Source organism: Cryptomeria japonica, chromosome 11 (assembly GCF_030272615.1).
Source record: "Cryptomeria japonica chromosome 11, Sugi_1.0, whole genome shotgun sequence".
NCBI classification, from domain to species: Eukaryota; Viridiplantae; Streptophyta; class Pinopsida; order Cupressales; family Cupressaceae; genus Cryptomeria; species Cryptomeria japonica.
This window is the reverse complement of record NC_081415.1, coordinates 199776620-199799817: the sequence shown is the minus strand read 5'-3', so window position 1 is coordinate 199799817 and position 23198 is coordinate 199776620. Positions and strand designations below refer to the sequence as shown.

The 23198-nt window shown below is 36.2% G+C and overlaps 1 protein-coding gene across 2 annotated transcripts in view; it reads left to right on the top strand.

Annotated features, from left to right (window-relative positions):
- LOC131041246 (uncharacterized) overlaps positions 1-23198 on the top strand; it is a 44738-nt gene that overhangs the window by 4363 nt on the left and 17177 nt on the right. For both annotated transcript variants that reach the window (XM_057974273.2, XM_057974280.2), the window contains exons 2-6: positions 6619-6713; positions 7579-7646; positions 7795-7838; positions 10027-10104; positions 10187-10340. In XM_057974273.2, coding sequence (XP_057830256.1) covers positions 6619-6713; positions 7579-7646; positions 7795-7838; positions 10027-10104; positions 10187-10340 — 439 coding nt within the window. The remainder of the gene's footprint in view (positions 1-6618; positions 6714-7578; positions 7647-7794; positions 7839-10026; positions 10105-10186; positions 10341-23198) is intronic.

Here is a 23198-nt window from a genome sequence, read left to right as displayed (position 1 = left end):
CCCTTCTTCTGATCTGTAAATGGATCAGAAAATGAGTTTGTTTCACTAGGACTCTTGATGAAGGAGGTCACAGCTTGAGCTTAGGGAAACAGGTGGCGCAGGGCAGAAAAGAGAGGAGTTTCATGCATTTGTGATAATTGCCGGTTCCAGCATAGAATGGTTATGCAGGAAGGAAATTTGCAGCAAAATATACCATTTCCCATAACTCTTATGAGAGAAACAAATTCAAAACAAGTACTCAAAATTCACAATGCAAAAGAATAACAAATATATCATAAGATAACATTAGATGTATCCTAGGAAAACCCACTCAAGGAAAAAATCTGGCCTCCAAAATCACTCACATATTCAATGCGTATTGCAAGAATAAGATTACAATACACTTGCATAGCCTTCATGTAGGTCCCTTAAAGCATCAAGTGCCCTAGTTGCATTCTTTCATGTGAACAAGCAAATGAGAACTATGGAGCCACACATCTCAATTCATTGGTTCCACTTATGCAACCTACAAGAGATGCTCAATACAACCTTAGTCAACAAGCCAAATGTTACACAAGTTAACTTCAACAATATTTATGTACTTGCTTTTACAAGACAAGCTTCCACAAAACCACTATAGTGGTATTATGAAAACCATGACCCCAAAATTAAATATTTGGCACTAAGTTTTCCGAGTATTAAATATTCTCCTAATGTGACACCCACTTTAGATATTTATTCCAATGTCTCATATAACATAAGTGTCTCCAAGAATGCTTAGTCCATGTGGTACATGCATCCGTAAATGCACCACAATTAATTATTTATTTTTATATTACTAGTTTTATTATTTTTATGCAAGGTGTACGACACACTTTTCTTAATATTCTTCCACTTGTTCTATGCAGTGCATAAGGGTCAAAAGCAAACTCAATCATGGCAATCTCTATAGAAAATATACCATCAAAACATCTATGTGCTCCATCACCTTGAACAACAACCAAGGTAACAACATCTCAAACAAGAATTCTCTCATTCTCCATCATGCTGATGCTTGGAAGATAAACTCATTAAAATGTGATGACACACTAACTGTCACATAGAAGCATCATTCACATAGAAGTATCATTGAATCTTGCTGCAACTTGATATCTGAAGACAAATACCAAATCCATTGGTAACAAATAGGCCTGAGTAGTTGCCAAGAACTCACCCACAGCTAGAATAGCAACCACAGCTAGTTGTTAACACATTCAACTAATCGTGCTTCAAAAACAAGGTATACATATCATTACAGGTAGACCTCCTGCCAAATATATCCAACCCAATCCACATTCATGGGTAATGTCAAATTTGAACTCAATCAAAGCATTTAAAATTCCAGTAGTTCTCACAAAATGGATGTGGCTAATGCCATCAATATCATCAAGAACCGAGGAACACACACAATGATTTGAAAACTTGCAAACTAAGTTGCTGCAAAATAACTCTCTCAGCACTAATCTCCATCTCTCTCAAGTTATCCACATCATAAAAGATAGAGATTAAAGAGCCTCCATAATGATCACAATAGCTCCATACAAACCTCAACTCCAATTTCATGTGAATACAGACCTCCAAGAATAAGCGTTAGACCATAGAGAGATTACTTGTGAATCAAAACCATGTCCTAACAACACCAATGTGCTAAAGCTGTGATAAGTAAGATCTCCTTCCTGAAATTCTAAATAGAAAAGCCTCATCAACATCCAACTATTCAACCCCAAGGTTAAATGTACAATATATCAATAAGTTAACCAAGATGTAAGCCTATCCAATCTTAGGAAGTGCAAGCCAATAAAGATTCATCCCCCATCAAGGGATTATGCCCAAAACTATACCCTATACTCTTCAAAATTGTCTTCATAACAAACTCGTATACATAAGGAGACAAAGAAATATACTCTTCAAAATTGTCTTCATAACAAACTCGTATACAGAAGGAGACAAAGAAAAATAACATTACATCAAGTAATCTTTAAATAGGCCCTCCAAAACTAACATCAATATAGTTCAAGACTCATTCGCACGAGTAGACAAAGCATGGAACAAAATGCATTTGTAAACAAGGTGGGCAATGCCTATTAGATTATTCTTTGTTGATTAGATTGAGAGTGGGGAATGAGATTGCTCCTCTTGAGATGCATTGAGCCACAATGAGTCTCTCCATGAACAATCTCCTCATCAAGTCCATATTGAACTCACATCTAGCTCCAAATGTAGGCTTCTTGGTTTTCTTGTGGAAGCCTCATGAAAGAGTAATTGTCTCGACATGTGATCTCGAAGAATACAAGATCTCTAGCCTCACCCAACACTATCGAGCAATCATGAGCACCCGAATGATCATCCCATGCCAATTGAATTTCAACTGCATCATTGCAATCTCTAAAAGCTCTAAGGCAAAATGATCACCCCACTCAATACTAGAAGACTAGCGCAAACAATTGCCAAAGCTCCAACTACATGATTAGTGCATAATCCAGGAACTCTCCATGACATGATTTAAATCTCAAAAGATCATATATCTTTAATGAACATATTTGCTCCCAAGAGCACTTGTATCATGCCAAAACTCTAACTAGTACTCAAGAATTCACCATGGCATTATAACATCCATCCTTTAAATATTTACCATGGCATTATAACATCCATCCTTTAAACGAAGGATCATTTGTCAAAGTGACAAATCATAATGGACACCTCAACCAAGGGCTCCAAGAGTCCATGGTAACAAGCTGTCAACATATCCAAATCACATGAAGATAATCATCTCCCATCAATAGAGTTAAATATGTCAAATAACTCTCATTGCATAGAAGAGATAGAATACAAGAGTTCCTCATGACACTAACAACCATTGCAAAATATCATCCATCATAAAGTGATAAATCTACATCATTGCCAAAGCTCCCACTAAACTATGATATTGAGTTACATGCAGCATTTTGATAAGAAACTCTCAACTGAAGATTACCCATGGCCCTTGCACAATCAAGATTCAAAACACTCAATTGCAACTCCAACAACTCATGATGTCCAAACCAAGAAGAGAAACCACCACTTGCAATCGAGGAATCAATTCATCGACACCAACTATGTATTTACATAAACAATCATATCATACCAAAGCTCCATGCATACAAGAACCTCCATGACACCATGATCACCATCCTCACATTAATTTCATGAGAGAAATCAATGCAAAACACGTATTCAAAATCCACAATGCAAAAGAATAATTGACATAGCAATAGATAACATCAGATGTGCCTTGGGAAAACCCTCTTAAGCAAAACACCCAGCTTCCAAAAGCACTCACTCAATGTATTATCTCAAGGACAAGATTGCGATATACTTGTAGAATCTTCATGTAAGGCCTCTAAAGCATCATGCGCCATTGTTGCAATTCTCCTTGTGAAGAAGCAAATGAGAACCGTGTAGCCACACATCCCAATCCATGCTTCCACATATGCAACCCATAAGAGATGCTCAATCCAACCTTAGCTAACAAGACAAAGGATACACAAGCCAACCTCAACAACCACTCATGTGCTTGCCTTTATAAGACAAGTTTTCTCAAAACCATTATAGTGGTGTCACAAAAACGACGTGCCTCAAAGTCACTAAGCTTTGATCCCAAATTACACATTTGGTACCAAGTTTTCCCAATATTAAATGTTTTTCCAATCTGATACCCACAATAAATATCTATCGCAATGTCACAGACAGCATACAAGTGTCCCCAAAATGTCTAACCCATGTAGTAGGCACATTCCTAGATGCATCACAATTAAATATTTAATATTACATTATTAGTATTATTATTTTTATGCTAGATGTGCAACATATCTTTCCCAACATATGCAACTACCTGTTTGCTGAATGTGGTGATTTTGTCCCGCATTTGGAGATGGTCTGGGGTTTCAGATTTTAGACTTCTCAACTTTGTGGTGCATTTTTCATCATCTGTTTGGGCTTGTAAAAGCATAAATAGACATTGTAAATGCAAATAGCATATAAGGGAAGCATCCAAGTGATGATCAGTTGAATTTGCAGTCATTTTGTGAGCAAAAGATTGTAACAGAATAGGAGGGAAATGTGAGAGCTTGTGATTGACCTCAGGGCAGAACATTGTTTGTTCTTGCTTCTTGTATGCTCGAGGTCGAAGATTACAATTGTATTGGAGATAGTAGATGAGGACATTTAACTCACTCCCACTGGACTTTTTTTCTTGTAATTTGGATTCTCCTGCATAAATCCTTGTGTTAGATTATTGTTTGGCTTGCTCTTGTTCCATTTTGCTCAGTTGATTAATTAAATGTTGCAGTAATTCATTTCTAATGTATTATTGATAAGCTATGGTATGGAATCTCTATCCTAGTTTAAAACTCATCTTCAGCTTTTAAGGACATACTTACAAGCAATTAGAGGGAGTGGCAATGAATTCAACTTGTTCTTAGTGGTTGCAAATATATTTATGGGGGAATTTGAGGAACTTGCCCATAAATTCTTTTTACCTACAGCCGTTATGGTGGGAAAGATATGTGGGTGATATTAATGTTAATTGGCCACATTGGAGAGATAACATTGGAGGAGTCTCCCAAGCATCCCAATAACCCTGTGGCAAACATCTAATGTACTAAGGAATTGGAGTACGGAGGTTCCCTCCTTTTTGGATGTACGACTATGCAATTATTAGGAATGCAGATGGTTCTTTAGGAAGGCAAATATATAGAAAAATTACTAATACCAATCTCTATTTCTTAGCATCTTCCCATTTTCATCCTACCCAAAATTTGGGTGTACTCAAAACCCTTGTTAAGAAGACTCTTAGAATTTTAGTTTCCAACCATATTGAGGAGAAATTACACTTGTCAAAGGTTTCACAAAGAATGGTTACAATATGAAATAGATCTCATGGGCATTCAATGAAGTGGAGAAAAAACTAAGGCGGCAAATGAATGTCAACAATGATTCAGATAACTACCCAAGGGTATATCTGCAATATTGTGCAGAGACTTGTAATAAGATCTAAGTTGCCGGTTCGGGTTTGAGAACCAGGTTCGCCGGTTTGGCAAAATTTTGAAAAGGGGTTTGGGTTCGTTAGTACAAAAACTATTAAAACACACACACACACACACACACACACACACACACACACACACACACACACACACACACACACACACATATATTATATTATATTATATATCATTGAATTTCAATCTATAAAAACTTTAAACTATGAAACATAAAATATAAAGGTATAAGTTTTTTTTTAAAAAGAAAATTTTAAAATAAAGCAAACCTAAAAATTAAGACCAAATGTTAATTATTAAAAGAGCACCAGCATTCATTTTCTCCTTCCCTGGAGCAGACAGACTGTGTTTCGTTCCCCCTCGAATCAACTGGACTTGCAACTACAGCTGTTTGTGGAAAAAGAACAGCCTCGCTACTAGCCACAGGAAATCACTACGAATCATTCGAGCGATTCTTCTCCCCTCCGACGTGGGAAAAAACACAAAAATAAGGGCTTTTTATCAAATATATTTTTACAGGAAAAAAACCCTTAACCCATACAAATTTAGGCGAATACTGTGACTTAGTGTATAGCTACTTTGACCGGTGCTGAAACACTCTGACCAAGAGCTGTGGCATGTCAGCTGAGTCAGCCACAAAATGTCAGCAGCAGGAGGCCAAGGAGCCGGAGTCGCCGAACCGAACTTCGTACCGTATACGAACCAAGAATCAGAACCATATTCAGGCAATACAAGGGCCTATATAGGTGGATCCGGTAACTTAGAATAAGATAGCAAGGATTCTAGGGAAGAAGAACACCGATATGCTGTTTCTGACTCAAAACAAAATTGGAAGCATGATCAAGTCTAGAATAGATCGTCTTAGCTAAAGGTTCTACAGTGATGTGTACTGGATTGATTCTCCATGTAGATGACATTATTGAGAGGAAATTTCAGCAAGCAATCCAGGATCACTGTTGCAAGGCATCTTTTTTCTCTTTTCTTTTGAACTAAGAGTTTAACTTCCTATATTAGGTTCATGATGCTGTTGAGTCTGCATTACATGCTTTAGTTTGACCTGCTTAATTGCACTTGTCAGCAATTCTAAACAATTGCTTGTGTATTTAATTGCCTATCCCTTGGTTTCCTGTAGTAGTTAACCTGGGGCGCTACAATATACAAGTGCTGTGGTAATACATGATTTAAACGTAAAGCCTCTAGAAAACTTAGTTTTTGAGATGGAAATTGCCCTTTGTTTCTATAGGACCTTTAATGCTGAAGCTTAACAAGTTGCATTTTCTAACCATATGCATTGGGACAAATTGCTATTCTGTTGTTCATCCTTGAATGCTGTTGATTCACAAGTTGGATAGTAAGAGTTTATGACTGTTGTTTTCCTTACACTAAAAAGTACATGTTTAAGATGTTGTAACTTGACCACCATAAATTATTAATCATTTTTCACACTTTGCTCTTAATACTTGGTCCTTAGATTATTGATGTTCTAATTTGTTTCATAGCGAGATAATTGTGTTTTCTTATTATCATGAGTGAATAACTAGTGCTCTGCTATTGCTGGCAGGGACAAATCATGGATAAGTCATTCTGTTTCAACACGTGAGACTCTTGTTGCAAGCACTGTTGACATTAAGGGAGCTACTGCTTATGAATCTTCTGGTGAATTGTTTTTCCATTGTTTGATAACAACAGAGAGTTTCTTGAATAAGTTCAGACGTACTTTAATTAATGCTGAAAAATATGTTGTAACAAAATAGATGTGCAAGTCTTTTTTAACCCATTGTCCTTTCTGAAAATATATATTTTTAAAATGGTCTAGTTTAGTTGGCTATGTATTTGGAACTGCTTTATGGCAAATAAATAAAGAAGCATCACACTCAGGTGTTTTGGCATGTAAAGAAAGAAGAACCAGTCTCTCTCTCTCTCTCTCTTTCTCTTACATTCACACATATATGATAATATTCATAGGTAATTAGGGAAAAATCATGGGTCTGTTGTTTTCTCTCCCTCTCTCACCCGCACACATATAATTTTTATTGATTGGTGAATGGGGAAAAAACATGTGTCCATTGCCTTCATAAAATAATGTCAACCAGAGGAGTAGTGTCACAACAAAAAAGCCAAAGTTGATTAGCATTATACAATCTATCCATGTGAGAAGAGGCACCAAAGCTACACATGAGCATAAAACGCCCTTAACAGACTACGAAGGATGATATTTTCATGGTACTTGCAATCCTGATCGAAACCCCTAATCCTGATCCAAACCCCCAATTATGCTTAAAAAAGGGAGTGTGTATACCATTGCATTTAATCTCAGGTGTCATATATATAGTTACAAATGTCTTTAATTCTTTCTCCTCACTGTTAAATCAGATTCCTTCATAAATATCTACTAGTTATCTATCGTGTGCAGCATCATTATAGACAATTTTCTATTGTCATGATGCTCAGTTGTACTGTTGAACTTTGTCAAAAATAATTTTGTTTAAAGTTGAAATTGATGTTTTTTTGTCTAATACAGGGACTCCATCAGATTGTGTTTCATTAGGTTTGTCTGGAATGCTTTTCCCTGGAGTAAAACCTGCCATGGTAATGTTTGTTATTGGTGTCTGTTTTGTCTTTTCTTTATGTAGATTTCATTATCAAAAATGTATTATTATTTTTATGTGTAAAGCAGTTCACATTCTATTTTAGAAGTAAGTGAAGCAATCAAAATGTTTGTTTATGATGTGTTCAGGTCATTAGTGGAATCCACAAGGGGTCAAACTGTGGACATCACATGTATGTTGTGCATCCTTTTCTACTATGGAATTTCCTTACTGTTCCATTGTGAAACTACTAAAGAGGCAATACTTGTGTTATCTAGATGCTTGGAAATACCATTTTCTTTCCAGCTGGCTGGGTGCTTGTAAATTCTTTCCAGGTTAAAAAAGAATTGAGACTGGAAGATCATGTGCTCAGGGCATTTTCATTGCCTTGTAATTTTATTTTCTTTTTGTAAAATATTCTTTATTTAAATCACGAAAATGGCCAAGTGTATTAGACAAAACATAAAAGCAGTATGTATGTGATAGCACCAGCTAGGCTGCTGTACAGGGCATATCAACACATTGTTACTACATTGCTTCTTGACAACGGTAACAATTGACCATATGGGCAAATTAGGCTGAGCAAGGCATGCCAAAGTAGTGTTACTACATAGCATCTTGACAACAACAGTTGACCATATAAGCATGACTTTATTTTCAGTGTACATTATAATTGATGAAGTATTGAATTGATAAGGACCGGAAACCCTGATGCTTGGTCTTGATAGTTGGTGGTTGAACTTGGACAGATTTCCTTCCTGATTGCTGGCTTGCTTGACTCCCTTGATTGCTTGATATGCCTAAGCTTCACCTTAAAATGTGTGCCTTGGTTACCCAATGGGTCTGCAAGTTTGTTACTGTTTCTTTATAAAAGTATATTTGTTCAAAATTACTAGCTAATATAAGCTTCATCAATTAAACATTTCAATCTCCGATTCCTATGCACATCTTCATCTATTAATTATTTCAGTTTTCAATTTCTATACATATCCAGATTCTGCATGGCCTTTATGACTCTAAGGTAGAGTTGCCTTTGACTGCACCATATGTTTAACTTCATCCACATTGATTGAGAATCCTTCAATATATCAGATGCTAAAAGGTAGTCATGCTTCCTGTTTCATATATAGTAATACCATTTTCTGCTCATCTAGGGTTTCCTTTTTCAACCCATTCAACATTTAACTTTAAAAATCTATGATAGGGTCCACTTTATTATGCTGAGAGACATAACTACAGTGACAAGAAGGGGTGGAGTGTGTTAACAGAAACTATTAAAGAGCTGACATACAAAAATAATAAGTAAAAAACTAAAACACAACTAACATTTATCTGAAAAAAAAATTACAACCCACAAAAGTAAAATATAAATATAAATATTAACTCTAAACATTATTTAGATAAATATTAAAAATGATATTCATATAGAAAAATAAAAGAATCGGTGAAAGTAAAAATTAAAATGATTTTTGTTTTTCATTTATCTTTTTAAAACCTGAGAATATTTGTTATGATTTATTATATTATTATTGAAAATTAAAATAACTCTTAAATAAATTATAAAGTAAATTTTTTAAAAGTAAAAATTAAAATAAATAATTATTGAACTCAAATCCTGTACAAAAGATGATGAATGTGACACTATAAAGTAAAAGGGTCTCTACTTAAATCTATTTAATTATTATTTAATATTAGTTCAAAATCTAAAGATTATTTATACTCGTCAAATAAAGTTTTGAGTCAGAGTTGTTTTCAGTTGTTTAATTTATGTATATATAATTTAAAAACATATCAATTAATGTCAATTTTAGTATATTTTTTATTTATTTATCAAATTACGTAATACAATAATTCTTCCAATTGGATGAAGTAAAAAAAGGAGAACAATGTAATTTAATAAAAATAATTTTTTAATAGTTCTAAAGTAAAAGTAGCGTACCCATCTTTAGAAAATTCTATGTAAAAGATGCCAAGAGATATCATTCTTGAGGGATTTATTCCATTTTAATTAAAAACTGATAGAAAAAAGGTGTTTGGAGAATGATATCTCTCGGTTTCTTTCACATAGATTTTTCTAAATATAGGTATTCTAGTTTAATATCATAATGATTGTTTACCTGTTGTTCATCATTCCTTTATCAAGGATCTTGCAATTCTTTATTTTTGATGAGAATTAATCTATAGCAAAGCATCTTGAATAATGGATTTTCAATTTCTAATCCTTATAAATTACAGATATGAAATCTTGTACTCTGCAGTATCTTCTGTTTGGCAACAATGAATAATCTTTTTGGCAATCTCAAATTTGTGTGAATCCATTTTCATACTGTATTTTGACTATTTATTAAATGATTTGTGGCTTTTCTATGATGATTTCACAGCATCTACTCTGGTACGGTTGCTGGAGCCAGGGAAGCTCTTCTTAATGGAGTTCCCTCTATAGCAATCTCGTTGAATTGGTAAGGATCGGAAGTCTTTATTGTAATCTTGGCTTGTTGGAGAAAGTCTTTTGAATGTTGTAGCATTGTAAATGCTTTACAGGAAGAAAGACGAAAGCTGTGATTCTCATTTCAAGGAAGCAGCTGAAATCTGTCTACCTTTAATATATGCTGCATTACGAGATATTGAGAAGGGTGCATATCCTAGAGATTGTTTATTAAATATTGACATTCCAACTCGCCCTTCTGTACACAAGGTGAGAAACTTATATTTTAATTTATACCCTAGTATCATTTTTGTAATTGTTTCTTTGTTTTATGAGCTGGATACAGTAATATAATAGACCATGTTGTCAAGGGAGCAAATTGGTAATTTGTGTTATTTTTAAACATTAGTCTATTGATTTATTATAATTCTGAAACTTATTTCAGAAATGCTATTTACACATAGACTTAGAAGAAAAAGACTAGAGAGCATTTGTGTCTATCTAATTATTTACATTATTTTTTTTTTCTTATACAAACACAATATGCATAATATAAACTCAACATATTACAAACTTTGACCGTAATTAATGAATGGTATCTCATCCTAAGGAATGAGGATTTCATCCATAATATATCCTCCACATTTGGCTCTGAGAATATTCTTTGGAATGCAACCTTGAACCATTAACAAATTATACGTCTCCCTATGGTACTAGTTTCTTTGGAAGGAGATTGAAATGTGAAGTATAATTTGTTAATGGTGCAATGAAAGTGCAAGGGGATCGAAGGGTGTGGTCTGGTCATCGTGTTTCGACAAACAACAACAATTTTTTGTACCCTTTTGAAAAATGCTTCTACGGAATCACTCTCATAATATATCCTCCACATTTGGCCTTGTGAAGATTCTTTGGATTGCAACCTTGTACCATTAACAAACTATACACCTCTATATGGTACTAGTTTCTCTTCAAGGAGATCGAAATGTAAAGCATAATTTGTCAATGGTACAATGGAAATGCAAAGGGATTGAAGGGTGTGGTCATCATGTTTTGATGATCAGCACTAATTTTGTTAGGTCCTTAATATTATAGCTAATGATATGACTTTAATTATAATATCATATATTCCTAAGTATATATTATATATTCTTTGAGTATAATATGTTGAGCACTTCTGGCATGTTTAACCTTAACATTAATTATAATTAGTACCTTAAATACTCTTAATTAGGATGAAGGGGTATGTCCTTACATAGCTAAGCTTATAAATGAATGTGGATATGTTTCTTCCAAATCATCATATCTTCAGATATTGAATTATAATCTGATTTTTGGAGGTTAGCCCCTTGAAGTAGTCTGCTATATTTCTGATTTCTTACAAATTATCATAACAAAATTTTTGCACCCTTTTGAAAAATGCTTCTATGGGATGACTTTCCTTAGTTGCTGTTATTTGCTTTATTTTTTCATTCATAGAGTCCATGTCATCAGATATTCCCCCAAACATGGCTGATTCATTTTAGAAAACTTGATCATACTCATGGTGGGCTAAGTGAAACTCAAGATGTAATCCACATGAGCCCACCTATAATCATCTAGGATCAATGATTTGACTCTTGGACCCACTCTGAATTTGGCTGTTTCACACACTCCAAAGGTTGCTAATAACCATGGTGCTTAATGCCTCTTGCATCTTCACATGTTGTCTCAAGACAATTGTGTGTAGTGTGAATCAAGTCTTAACAATCTAATATTGTGTTAAACGATTAAATTAAAATCTTAAAAAGTAAATATGCCATTTAATTAATTTTTTTTTTGTAAACTTAAGGTAAATTAAAAAATATTGAAATTTTATCAACTTACGTTTAACAGCTCCAATTTAGAGGGCTTGAAGATGGCTTGTGACAAATGATGGTTTGCCACAAACATATGAATCTCTTTACCCTTGGTGTACATTTCTTTTATCCACTCTATCTTTGTGCCAATCTTATGCATCACCAAGTTGAGGGACTGGACAATACATGATGTCCAAAAAATGTGCTTATATGCTTCCTTGACCGATAAACGTATTGCCCTACATTTTTTAGCATTGTTCGTTAAGACTTGAACAATGTTTCAACACCCACCATCACTTATTCCTTTATTGAAAATTTTAATGATGAAGTTTGCATTTTTAACTTGCCCCTTACAATCAATTGCCTTATAAAACATTGGCCCTTTAGGGCACATTGCAATGACATTAATTAAAGGCTAGTTTTTCTATTCTTCCATTCATAATAAGCAATCGATAGTTTTTTTCGGCTTGTCAATCCATGATTTGTTGTTGTGTCGTCTCTACAAAGTGTTTTTCTTTTGCCAATAAAGTGAGGTGCACCTTTTATACCTAGGACCTCTACAACTTGAAGGTGTTTGACTATTTCCTATCACCATATCTCGTCAATATGGTGATCTCACTAGGTTGAAAGGAAACCCATTGGTGTAAATGCAAGGCACAATGTGTTGAACTACAATGCCCCTTGCCTCAGTTTAAAATGCTTTGTTTGTGGGCTTCTTTTGCAAGAAAAAGTGGAGATATCATCTTCTTCTTGGGAAGACTGTGTTGCAAAGAAAGGATGTGGGGTAGACACTATTGGAGATCCCAAAGATGCCCTTGCAGGTGGTTTGCACAATCCTTTCTTGGATAAAGGATGAGATCTTAATTTTGTTCTCACTTAGAATATTAGCCGCTTCTTGCGATTTGATATAAATGAGAGAACTTACTCCTTTAGCAACTCTTTTTTTGTTGTTGAACAAATTTGTTTCCTTGGCCCACCATATCACATAGGTGGGTTTTCACTCAACTATACGATCTCCTATATTCATAATGACATTGATTACATTGCCAAAGGAAATCCCCAACTATAGGAAATTGCTCAAGTATTGTAACATGCTGCCAAAGAGGTGATGCTTAGTCAAATTTGAATGGCCTATTTGTACTTGGGCCCATTAAACTAAACCTAGCAGCAACCATTTTGTATTGATTCTTATTATAATAAAAATTAAAAAAATTGAAAAGGTAAACCTAGGGTATACTAATATTATGACTCCACACATATCCAAGGCAGTTTATTTGGGAAAGACTTGAGAGGAGGATAAACTTTCTATCAATGGAAATAACACCATAGCTTTTCTATTAAGTCCATTGAAAACTACCTAACATGTGGTTGCAATAGAAGTTGATCATTGTCTAGAATGCACAAAAAATGAGAAACTTTTCTCTTCATCCAAATTCTTGCCCACATGCATATAGGAGTGAAAGCGAGCTTGGAGGCTCATATCTGCTAGCCAAACTGCCACTTTGTTGCACTCTTTTGACATATAAAAAAAGATACTCTTAAATCAACCTTGTAGAACCTTGGCTTCCTCAGTGAAGCTATGAATCTGCCAAATTTGGGTTTTCCCTTTTTGCAAGCCATTGATATGGCAAGATTAGAATCTCCCTCAATAATCAAATTGAGCATTCCTAGCTAAATCCCCAATTTAAGACTAGGTTTGAGACTTTCAACCTTGGTCAATGTTCAAGTTGAGTTTGATGAACCATATTTCAAAAGCAAAAATATTACCTGTTGTCATTTCATGACACCCTTGGTCCATCAGTAAGAACTGATCAGAGATACGATCCATGGACCAGTGCTACCCTAGTTGATCAAGGAGAAAAGTAGAAGAATTATGAGGTGAGAAGTGTTGTCTTGTTTGGAGGAGGTCCCTTCCCTTTGCTTCCCTTTTCTTTTATGTTCCCTGGAACTCTGGAACCCCAAGGTTCCAAAGTTCCCTCCTCGTCTTCGAGGTTCCGAGGTTCTGAAGTTCCTTCCCTTTGCTGCCTCTCCTTTCTCCTTTGTGGAACTTGGGAACCCCGAGGTTCCGAAGTTCCTCCCTTTCCTTTCCCCTCTTTAGTTCTCCAGAACTCCGGAACCCTGAGGTTTCGAAGTTCCCTTTCCTTGCCTTCTTCGGAACTCCGGAACCTCGAGGTTCCAAAGTTCTTTTCCCTTAGCCCCTTTCTTTTCCTGGAACTTCGGAACCTCGAGGTTCCGGAGTTCCTTCCCTCCTTGCCTTTCCCTCTTCTCCGGAACCCCAAGGTTCCGAAGTTCCTTCCTTAGCCTTTATTCAATTCCCTGGAATTCCGAAACCTTGAGGTTTCGAAGTTCCTTTGCTTGGTCTCCCCTTTTCCTTTTGCTTAGTCTCTTCTTTCCTTTCTCGGAACTCCAAAACCCCGAGGTTCTGAAGTTCTCCTTCCCCTTCCTCGGAACTCTGGAACCTCGAGGTTTCGAAGTTCCTTCCTTGTCTTCCCCACTTCGGGAACCTGAGTTTCCGAAGTCCTTAGACTCCTTTCCGGCTTGCAACACTTCCGGATGGCATGATCAACACTCAAAGCTTTAAATGCTCCGACGACTTTTGTGACTTGTGCACCTTCCTTTGTGGAGCTACAGGGGTGCATTTAATGATTTTGGCAGGATTTCCATCAAGAGAGGTACGGGGCCATGCTTTTTGTGGTACCTTATGTCATGTCTGCATGCTCTGACTTTGGAAGGCCAGTCAATCCACCCTTCTCAGGGTTGCCTTTTTAGGGTATGGCTAGGTTGCTTGCATGTACAGAAAGTCAGATGCAAGCACTTCCTTGCACACACAAGGGTCATGATCACTCTTGTAACCAATTTTCTATATAAAGGCTGTTAAGCCTCATTGTAAAGGGTTCTCTCCCTGCTGGCTTGAGCTATTCTATGCTCTTAAACTTCTCTTGTATTTATCTTGCATTTTTGGAACTGTAAGTTTGGCCATTGGCCTTATAATGAATTGAAATCACCATTCTTGCCTTCCTTCAACTTATGTATGTTGTGTATGTTTCATTACCTTCATCATAGGTGTATGTTTTGTGGCTTTTCTCTCATATATGCTGTTTTAATTTATTTTTGAGAGTGACTTGTGGGAATCCTTCTCCCCTCTCGACATTCAACGAATTCTAACCTCCATACATGCATTGGGGTCATTCATACAACTGAAGTTTGTGCATCTCCTGGGTATTTCAGTTGGTTCTTTGTGTCATTTCGGGTAGGGAGAGAAACAAACTCTTCTTGGTGCACCACCTCCTTTTATTTTAAGTATTTCTCTCTTCCCTTTTCCTCTGCAAGTTGTTAGGATAGGCTTAGGAGTAAGTTTTGAAGTGTTGAGTTGGTTCAACACCTGCACCTGGATTGAAAAGGAAGCCGGCCTTCTCCGGAGATTCAACCCCCTTGCGCAAGGTTCCACACTTCGGGGTTGTTTTCATGTTTCACGAGGTTGCTGAGTTGATAGCTTAGCAAGGGTGCCAACTTTTGTGATAACATTACCCTTATGATCCTTGATAAGAGCTTTTGCCCTAAGAGATTCTTGTTGGAGGTCACATTGAAGTTAAAGTTGATCCACTTTAATTGGAGGTGGACCTTAGTACTCTTCCCCATTTTTGTTCAGGCCATTGGGGAGAGAACTATCATAAAATTTTCTAATCTTAAGTCAGTTTCTCAAAATAGAAATCTCAAAAGGATTGGCCTCTTTATATTTGAAAAGTTTTATCATAGTGATACTATGGGAACATGCCTTTTGGATCTCCTTCCAGAGTTGATTTTGGTTCCACATTCCATAACTCCTAAAGAATATCAAGAGCCATTGAACAATTACAAGTTTCAAAATTGTCATCAAAAGATTTCTCAGACACCCATCTAAGATTGAAGCTATCAAGAAATTGATTCCAAATGTCTTTAAGGAATGCATAATGGAGAATAAGATGGGAATAATCTTCCTCTTGAGTCTGACAAAGAGAGTAGTGATTGGGACCCACATCTTCTCCTTTTGAGTTGATCTTGTGCAGGAATCAGAGAACAATAGGTTAGCCATAGGAAGAAAGTAGCTTTGGGCCAAGCCTTAGAGTGCCAAATCTTATTCTATAGTATAAATGAGAAGAATTATCCTAAGAAAGGAAATTTGTTGACCAAGTAATTACTCAGCCCTTCCTAGTGCCAGCCAAACAGATCTTCATCTCTACTCCAATGGGTTTGAAGCTTTGGAGAAGAGTTGAGACCTAAATCATAGGTTCCTCAAGAATTTTGGGAGATTCAGAGACAGGTTTCAGCCTTTTTGAAAATCTTAACATTTCCACTCTTTCCGCTAACTAATCTTTCACCTTAGTTCTTCAGGAAAATTAATAGCAGCCAAGGTGAAAAGTTCCAAATCATCTTCGAGAGGTTTACTAGAAATCCAATTCTCCCACCAAAAATAAGCCCTTCTGCCATTTTGAATGATTTAAAAGCCAAAATAATTGATGAAATTCCTAACTCCTTCATTCCTTCTCAAATGTAAAAACCTTTTAAGAGATCATTCCTTTGGAGAAAGCCTATTGTTAGCCCAGGAGACATCCTTGCTAGTGTTAAATCTCCAAATGAATTTAGCTAGAAGGACGTGATTGAAGAAGCTAGTATCCCTGAGGCCAAGACCACTAATTTCTTGCATGGGCAAAACAAATTCTGGGAGACAAGGGGATATTTAAACTGATCTCTAGTACCTCTCCAAAAGAAATTTTGCACAGTAACTTTGAATACGATGCTTTTGGGGGCAAGCATTATGGAGAATCCATAAATAGGAATAACCTAAAAGCAACTTCCAAAAGAACAAATTGACCAATATTGGGGATTCACTCTTGTTTGCTTTATAGATCTTGACTCCTATACAATACTCAAGCACTTTGACAAAAGGAAGCTGATGGTTGTTTATTCATCCTAGTGCAAGATATGGAAATGCTGACTTGATCACATCTTGACAATCAAAGGCACTGCATCTCCTGACAAGCAAAATGTTAAAGGCTCGAAATTATTGCCAAGCTAAACGACTAAGCTAAGACAACTACTCTACTGAGCAAAAAAGTGGGGGTCCCCATTTGCAATGGGGCGATGTGTGAAAACGTCACAAAAAGTTGTTTTGTGATTGTATTTTTTCACGAAGGTTTGGGCACACTTTAACAAAGTGTCTATGTTTACGTCAGCCACATCACTTGAAAGGTTTGCTCTCATAAACCAAAGATTGGATCCACTCCACCTTGTTGATTTTTAGAGTGATGTTATTTGTAAGGGGAGTAGTTTAGATCAAGCTCAACATGAATTTTGGCATAAACCTAGAGACTCTTTCCATAAAAAGGCTTGGAAATATCAGTCGCCAAAGGCCTGAAACCAAAGATTTGGCAATCACTACAAAAACATATGGTGACCAAAATTCCTAAGGGAGGGCATACATGCATATCCAAACTAGTGTTGTGGTGGTCATTTCCTTAGAGGGTTTGAAATCCATATACAATTGCTTCATAAATGTTGGGATAGGTGTTATACCTTTTGCAATCCCAATAGTCAATTTATGAATTAATTTGTATTTAATTATTGTGCCCTCTTGAAAAAGGTGTCTCGCTTGGAGTGACACTCTGTCATTTGTAGTTTGCATTAAGTGGAAGGTGCTAAATACAGCTATGACAACTTGTAAGGTGTTAAAGAGTTTCAGTTATACAAAAAGCATGAAGAGAGGGAGTAAAACGTGAACAAATCAAAGAGCATTTTTAAAAAAAATGGGTAAGTTTGAAATGGAGCACTCAATTTGGAAAATTAGATTCAATTTAACTGTTAGTTAATTCATCATGATTTTGGGTGTTGGATTTTGTGCTTAATTTGGGCACCTAATTTAGTCCATGGCTTTCAGCATATAGTTTTATAAATCACTTGTGGTTTGTGGTTGTACTGGCTGTATATTAAATGCTTGAGATGAATTTTTTATCATATATGTTTATTTTTTACCATTATGCTGCTGAATTATCTTTGGAATTATTGATTAGTTTGATCTCATATGACAGCTTGAGTTTTTCTGATTGTATTGTGACTGTTATTCTTGCAAGAAGTACAATTAGTTCAGAGTTTTAGAGGTTGGGATTTTCACCAAAAAGGTTTTCCCCAAGATAAACACTCTGTAATGTTTTATGTTTTTTATTTCTTTATGTATTGCACATTTTGGATTTGTTTTTATGCCTTTAGTTTCTAGTATTGAGTGGGCATAAAAACAAATCCAAAATGTGCAATACATAAAGTATGATTTGATGAGCAGAAAATGATTGTCTCAATGCAAGAGCTATAACTCATTGTTTGTAGTGGAGAATAAATATGATAATTCCTATCAACAATTAGAATCATTGCAGCCCCTCTATATTAATTTTGGCAGGACTGACTATGTGAATGATAATAGGAACTACTACAAGAATGACAATTATGATGAAAACAGAAACAAGGAGGAGTTTTGATAGGAAAAACAAGAAAGAACCTCAAACTGCAAAAAACCATAAGAGATTCTACTTTTGTGAAGCAGAGCACCAGGATGAAAGGGATAATGATGCAGAAACTAATGATATTATGAGTTCTATTAATTCTGAATCTGATGTTGAGCAAAAAGCTCAAGCTTATCTCCAACCAGGGATTGTGCATCCCTGGACTTTGAAAATTCAAAGTTATATTAAGAAAAAAGTAATGTTCTTATTGATAATGTTGACTATGTGACACCAATCAAATATGTACACAATAATGTTACAGAAATGCATAGTGCATCCTTGTATGCCATGTCACGAGGTTCACGTTCAAATTCAAGTTTGGAGAAGAAAAAAATTGAAAGAAGTTTGTCAACAGAAAAAAATCATGATTAAATTCGATTGTCAAATAAAATGAATCCACGCTTCTATTTTTATTTAAATATATAATATTAAATTTAAACTTAAAAAATTAATTTAAAAAATAAATTCTAACTTCAAAATATCAAATATTAAGAAAAAAATCAGGATGTGCAAATCAGGATGTGCTCTGCTAGGATTTTCTGATTTTTTCCCTTCAGCTTTCTCTGTTTTTGCTCGTCTATTTCTCCTCATTCCATCTTAATTGGTCCAGGTAGGGAGGGATCTATCCCCCCTTGCTCTTTCAAGAATACTGTCACAGGTTCAGGATCCTCAATTTTGGAGGAGGAAATTTACGCCATTCTAGCAGCGAGCAGAACGCACAAGGTTGACCAGCCTAGGCATAACTCAAATCACTACCCCAGCACTCAAGGATTGTTCAATAATCAAAATTGATGTTCAAGAATTTAGAAAGAATGTTTCAACTTTGCAAGCAAGGAGCTTGATCTATAGGTTCCTTGGCGTGCAAAGATCTGTACTTCTAGGCACAAAAAATCGGAAAATTAATTAAGACTGAGCTGTGAGCCTGTACTAGAGGATTCTTCATAGCCACATTTTAGAATGAATCTAATAGAGATGTGGTTTTTGATGTAGGTCCCTATTTTTATTGTTATGCTGGTCTATTCATTAAAAGGAAGACAGATAAAACTTCCCAATTAATTTACGAGGAGTGGTGAGACTGATCACATCAAATCATACTTTATGTATTGCACATTTTGGATTTGTTTTTATGCCTGTTTTGTTTTTGACATTAAATTAAAAGACCTCAAATGTAGGCTTTGAATAAACTATGTCTTGAAACATTCTTTACAAAGGTTGCTAAGGTCTCCCAGTTTGAGGAATTCTCAATAGCCAACCCAGTCTAGAATGGCCGTACTAGTCAATTGATGTGATCAGTCTCTAGAGGTTTCAAATCTCTTCAAAAAATCAGTGACAAACCTGTCCCATGCAATAGCAAATCCTTATATTTATTGCCACTACCAAGTGTAACATTTACATGTGATACCTCAAAGGTTTGGCCCCACAAATGCAATTGCTTCTGTCATATCTTCCAGCATTTAAAAACAACTGGTGTTGCATCATATTTTAGTATTTAGCAATCGATAGCCTTGTAAGGATCTTCTTCATTGTATTTAGGAATATCAATCTTCATATTTATTTTATGAGCATAAGACTACGATACTTGTATGACCTTGTATTTGGTCCTCCATTAATGTTTTAATTATCTTGTTCCTTTTTTGGGCTCTGTTGTGACCATTTCACACATCGCCCCATTTAAATGGGGACCCCCTCTTTTTGCTCGTTTTTGCTCGCCTTTCGCTTTGCTTTTTAGGGTTTTGGTTTAGTTTGTTAGTTGTCTGGACCAGGGTCAAGCCTTAGGGTTTCTGTTACTGTGTTTTCAAGCCAGAGTCCAGTCCAATTTTGAATTTGAGAGCTTCCTCCTGAGGGATGCAATTTTGGAAATAAAGTGAATTCGCCAGAGGCTAAGTAAGTTGGTCTAGTTTCAATTGGGATTTTGAGTGCAACTCTGAAAATTTGTCTAAGTGTTGATGACGAGTGTTTGATTTTTGTCCGATTGAGTAATTTTGACCAAATTTTGAAAATTTTGATAATTGATCCTGAGCATTGGAAATGACTTGTTTTTGCCTTGTGAAGTGATTAAACTCCCCAAATCTTGATATTTTGGCCTGTAGGAGCAAAATCGCTCCTGTCCCTCAGTGAAGGACCGGAGCTTGTTTCTCAAGATTTTACTATCTCTACAGGATCAAGACAAATTTTCGACTGGAAATGATAAAGGGAGGCATGATCTTTCCGTTGAATATAATTTGAAGAATTTCACAAGCATGGAAATGTGCCAAGAGCAAAAATCGCTCCTGTCCCTCAGTGGAGGACCGGAGCTCAAAATCAAACATTGCCTTGTCCTTGCAGGATTCGAACAATTGGACGATTTGAGGAGAACAAAGGAGATATATTTCATCATTTTAATATAATTTGAAAGCACAAACATGAGGAAAACTTGATCTAGAAGCTAAATCGCTCCTGTCCCTCAATCAGGGACCAGGGCGAAATTCAGTGGTAGCTCCTGTCCCTCTCCCAGGGACCAGAGCGAATTTCCTCATGAGGCATGTTTTGGGCAAAGATCAAGCAAGTTTTAAGTTTGAGGCAAACAAAGAAGGTGTGACGAACCTGTTGAAGACAAATTGAAGAGTGCAAGACACCAAAGTGAACTCCATATTGGCCTAGGCGCTCCTGTCCCTCAGTAAGGGACCAGAGCGATTTTTGCCTTAGGTCAATTTCTCACCAAGTTAGAATGAACTCCAAGGCAAAGATGAATGAAAGGGGGTACTACAAGACCATTGAAGATAATTTTGGAAGTTAGCGAAGTGTGATGGAGCCTATAAGTGAAAATTCACTCCTGTCCCTCAGTCAGGGACCAGGGCGAAATGGTAGCTATCTTGCCTTCCACCCAAATTCAAGTCATTCCAAGTCAAAGTATAAGGTGGCAAGGACATTTTGAGGTGTCTCGACAAAGAACGAAGTATCAAAGACCGCCAAAGATGAAGGATCTGCACTGAAATGCCCAAGTTCGCTCCTGTCCTTCAGGCAAGGACCAGAGCGAAATATTTAAATGTGTCCAAATTTAAGTTACCATTCACATTTTAAATGTTTGAAAGGAAGTAAGGGACATCGTTTTGCACTTTGAAGACAATTACAAGTTAATATGATGAAGGAATTGCACTATATGCTCAAGTTCGCTCCTGTCCCCCAGTTAGGGACCAGAGCGAAATTTCTATGAAGGCTTAAATTTTGAATATTGATCACGTTTCAAGTATTCAAGAAGGACCAAAGGACATCGTTTTATATTGTGAAGGCAATTGCAAGTTGATAAGAACAAGGATGCGCCCAAGACACCAAAGTTCGCTCCTGTCCTTCAGTGAAGGACCAGGGCGATATTCACCATATTGGCCAATTCTTTCAAAAATCACGCTAAGTCAAGGACGTACAAGGTTGCACAGGGTCAAAGTGTTCTTAAGAAGATGATATGCGAGGAAGTTAAACGTCAAAAGGTGATCAAATTGAGCCAAGAAGCTAAATCGCTCCTGTCCTTCAGGCAAAGACCAGGGCGATTTTCATTAAATCTATCATTTTCCTTCGAAAATCATGTCAAAGCAAGATTATATAAGGTTGAAAATGTCATTTGGAAGGCAATGAACATGAAGCAAAGGTTGAAAGACGGCAAATTTAGACTAGAGCACCAGGTTCGTTCCTGCCCCTCATCAAGGGACCAGGGCGAAAATCCTTCAAACTTCAAATATGCCTCGTAAAAGCCAAGTAAAGCAAGCGTGGAGTGAAAGACTAACGTTGTTACTTCCTCATGATGAAGATTGGTGATCGAAGAAGCCAAGGTCAAGGAGGAAACATAAGGTTCGCTACTGTCCCTCACCAAGGGACCAGGGCGATATCAACCTCAGGAGGCACTCATCCACAAAATCAAGTCGATCAAGCTCGAGATTCCTTGCAAAAATGCCAGTTTCAACGTGAAGATTGTAATTTTGAACGTCAAAGGTAAAAGAATCAGGGCTAAAATGCAAGTTCGCTCCTGTCCCTCAGTCAGGGACCAGAGCGATATGGTTTGTATCTTTCCACCTCTCCAAGTTTTGGCGCTAAAACATTTTTGAATTTTATTAAATGCTAAAAATCGATAAATTTAATTAAAGATAGCATTTAAAAATAGCGCAAAGCATTCATTAATTAATTTTTGCCTTTAAAAAAAAAATTGAATTTATTAATTAAAAACGAAGGCATTTAATTAATTAATTATTAATTTAAATAATAATTAATTTTGGAGCGCTTGAATCTCTTGTTTTTACAAAAGTCGGCCTTTAAATTCATTTTAAATTTGTTTTTAATTACCAAGTCGGCCTAAGGTAATGCATGAGGTGAGCGCCTATAAAGGGAGGTGTTTATTTCGTTTTCAAATCATTATTCAAACATCCTTCACATGCGATTTGGAGAGGTGCGAATTGTGTTCAAAGTGGAGCGAATTTCTATTCTAAGCAAGGTGCGAATTTCCATTCAAAGGAAGTGGTGTGAACATCTTCCAAGGGGAGTGCGAACCTTGATTAGAGTTGAGCGAAATTGCAAAAGACTACGTCAAAGACCCCCAAAGGTGGCGAATTGTTAGGTGGACGTTCGTTTGAAGAGGGATCACGTGGAAAAGCTTCAAACATTGAACTTTGCCTAGGCGATTCTCTTTATTTTGCATTTTAGAGTTAAGCTCTTGAGTGAGGTATGGCGTTTTAGTCTTCTCTTGTTTTGAATTTTGATCGTCATTGCCTTAAATTTTGAATTTTGAAATTTTGAAT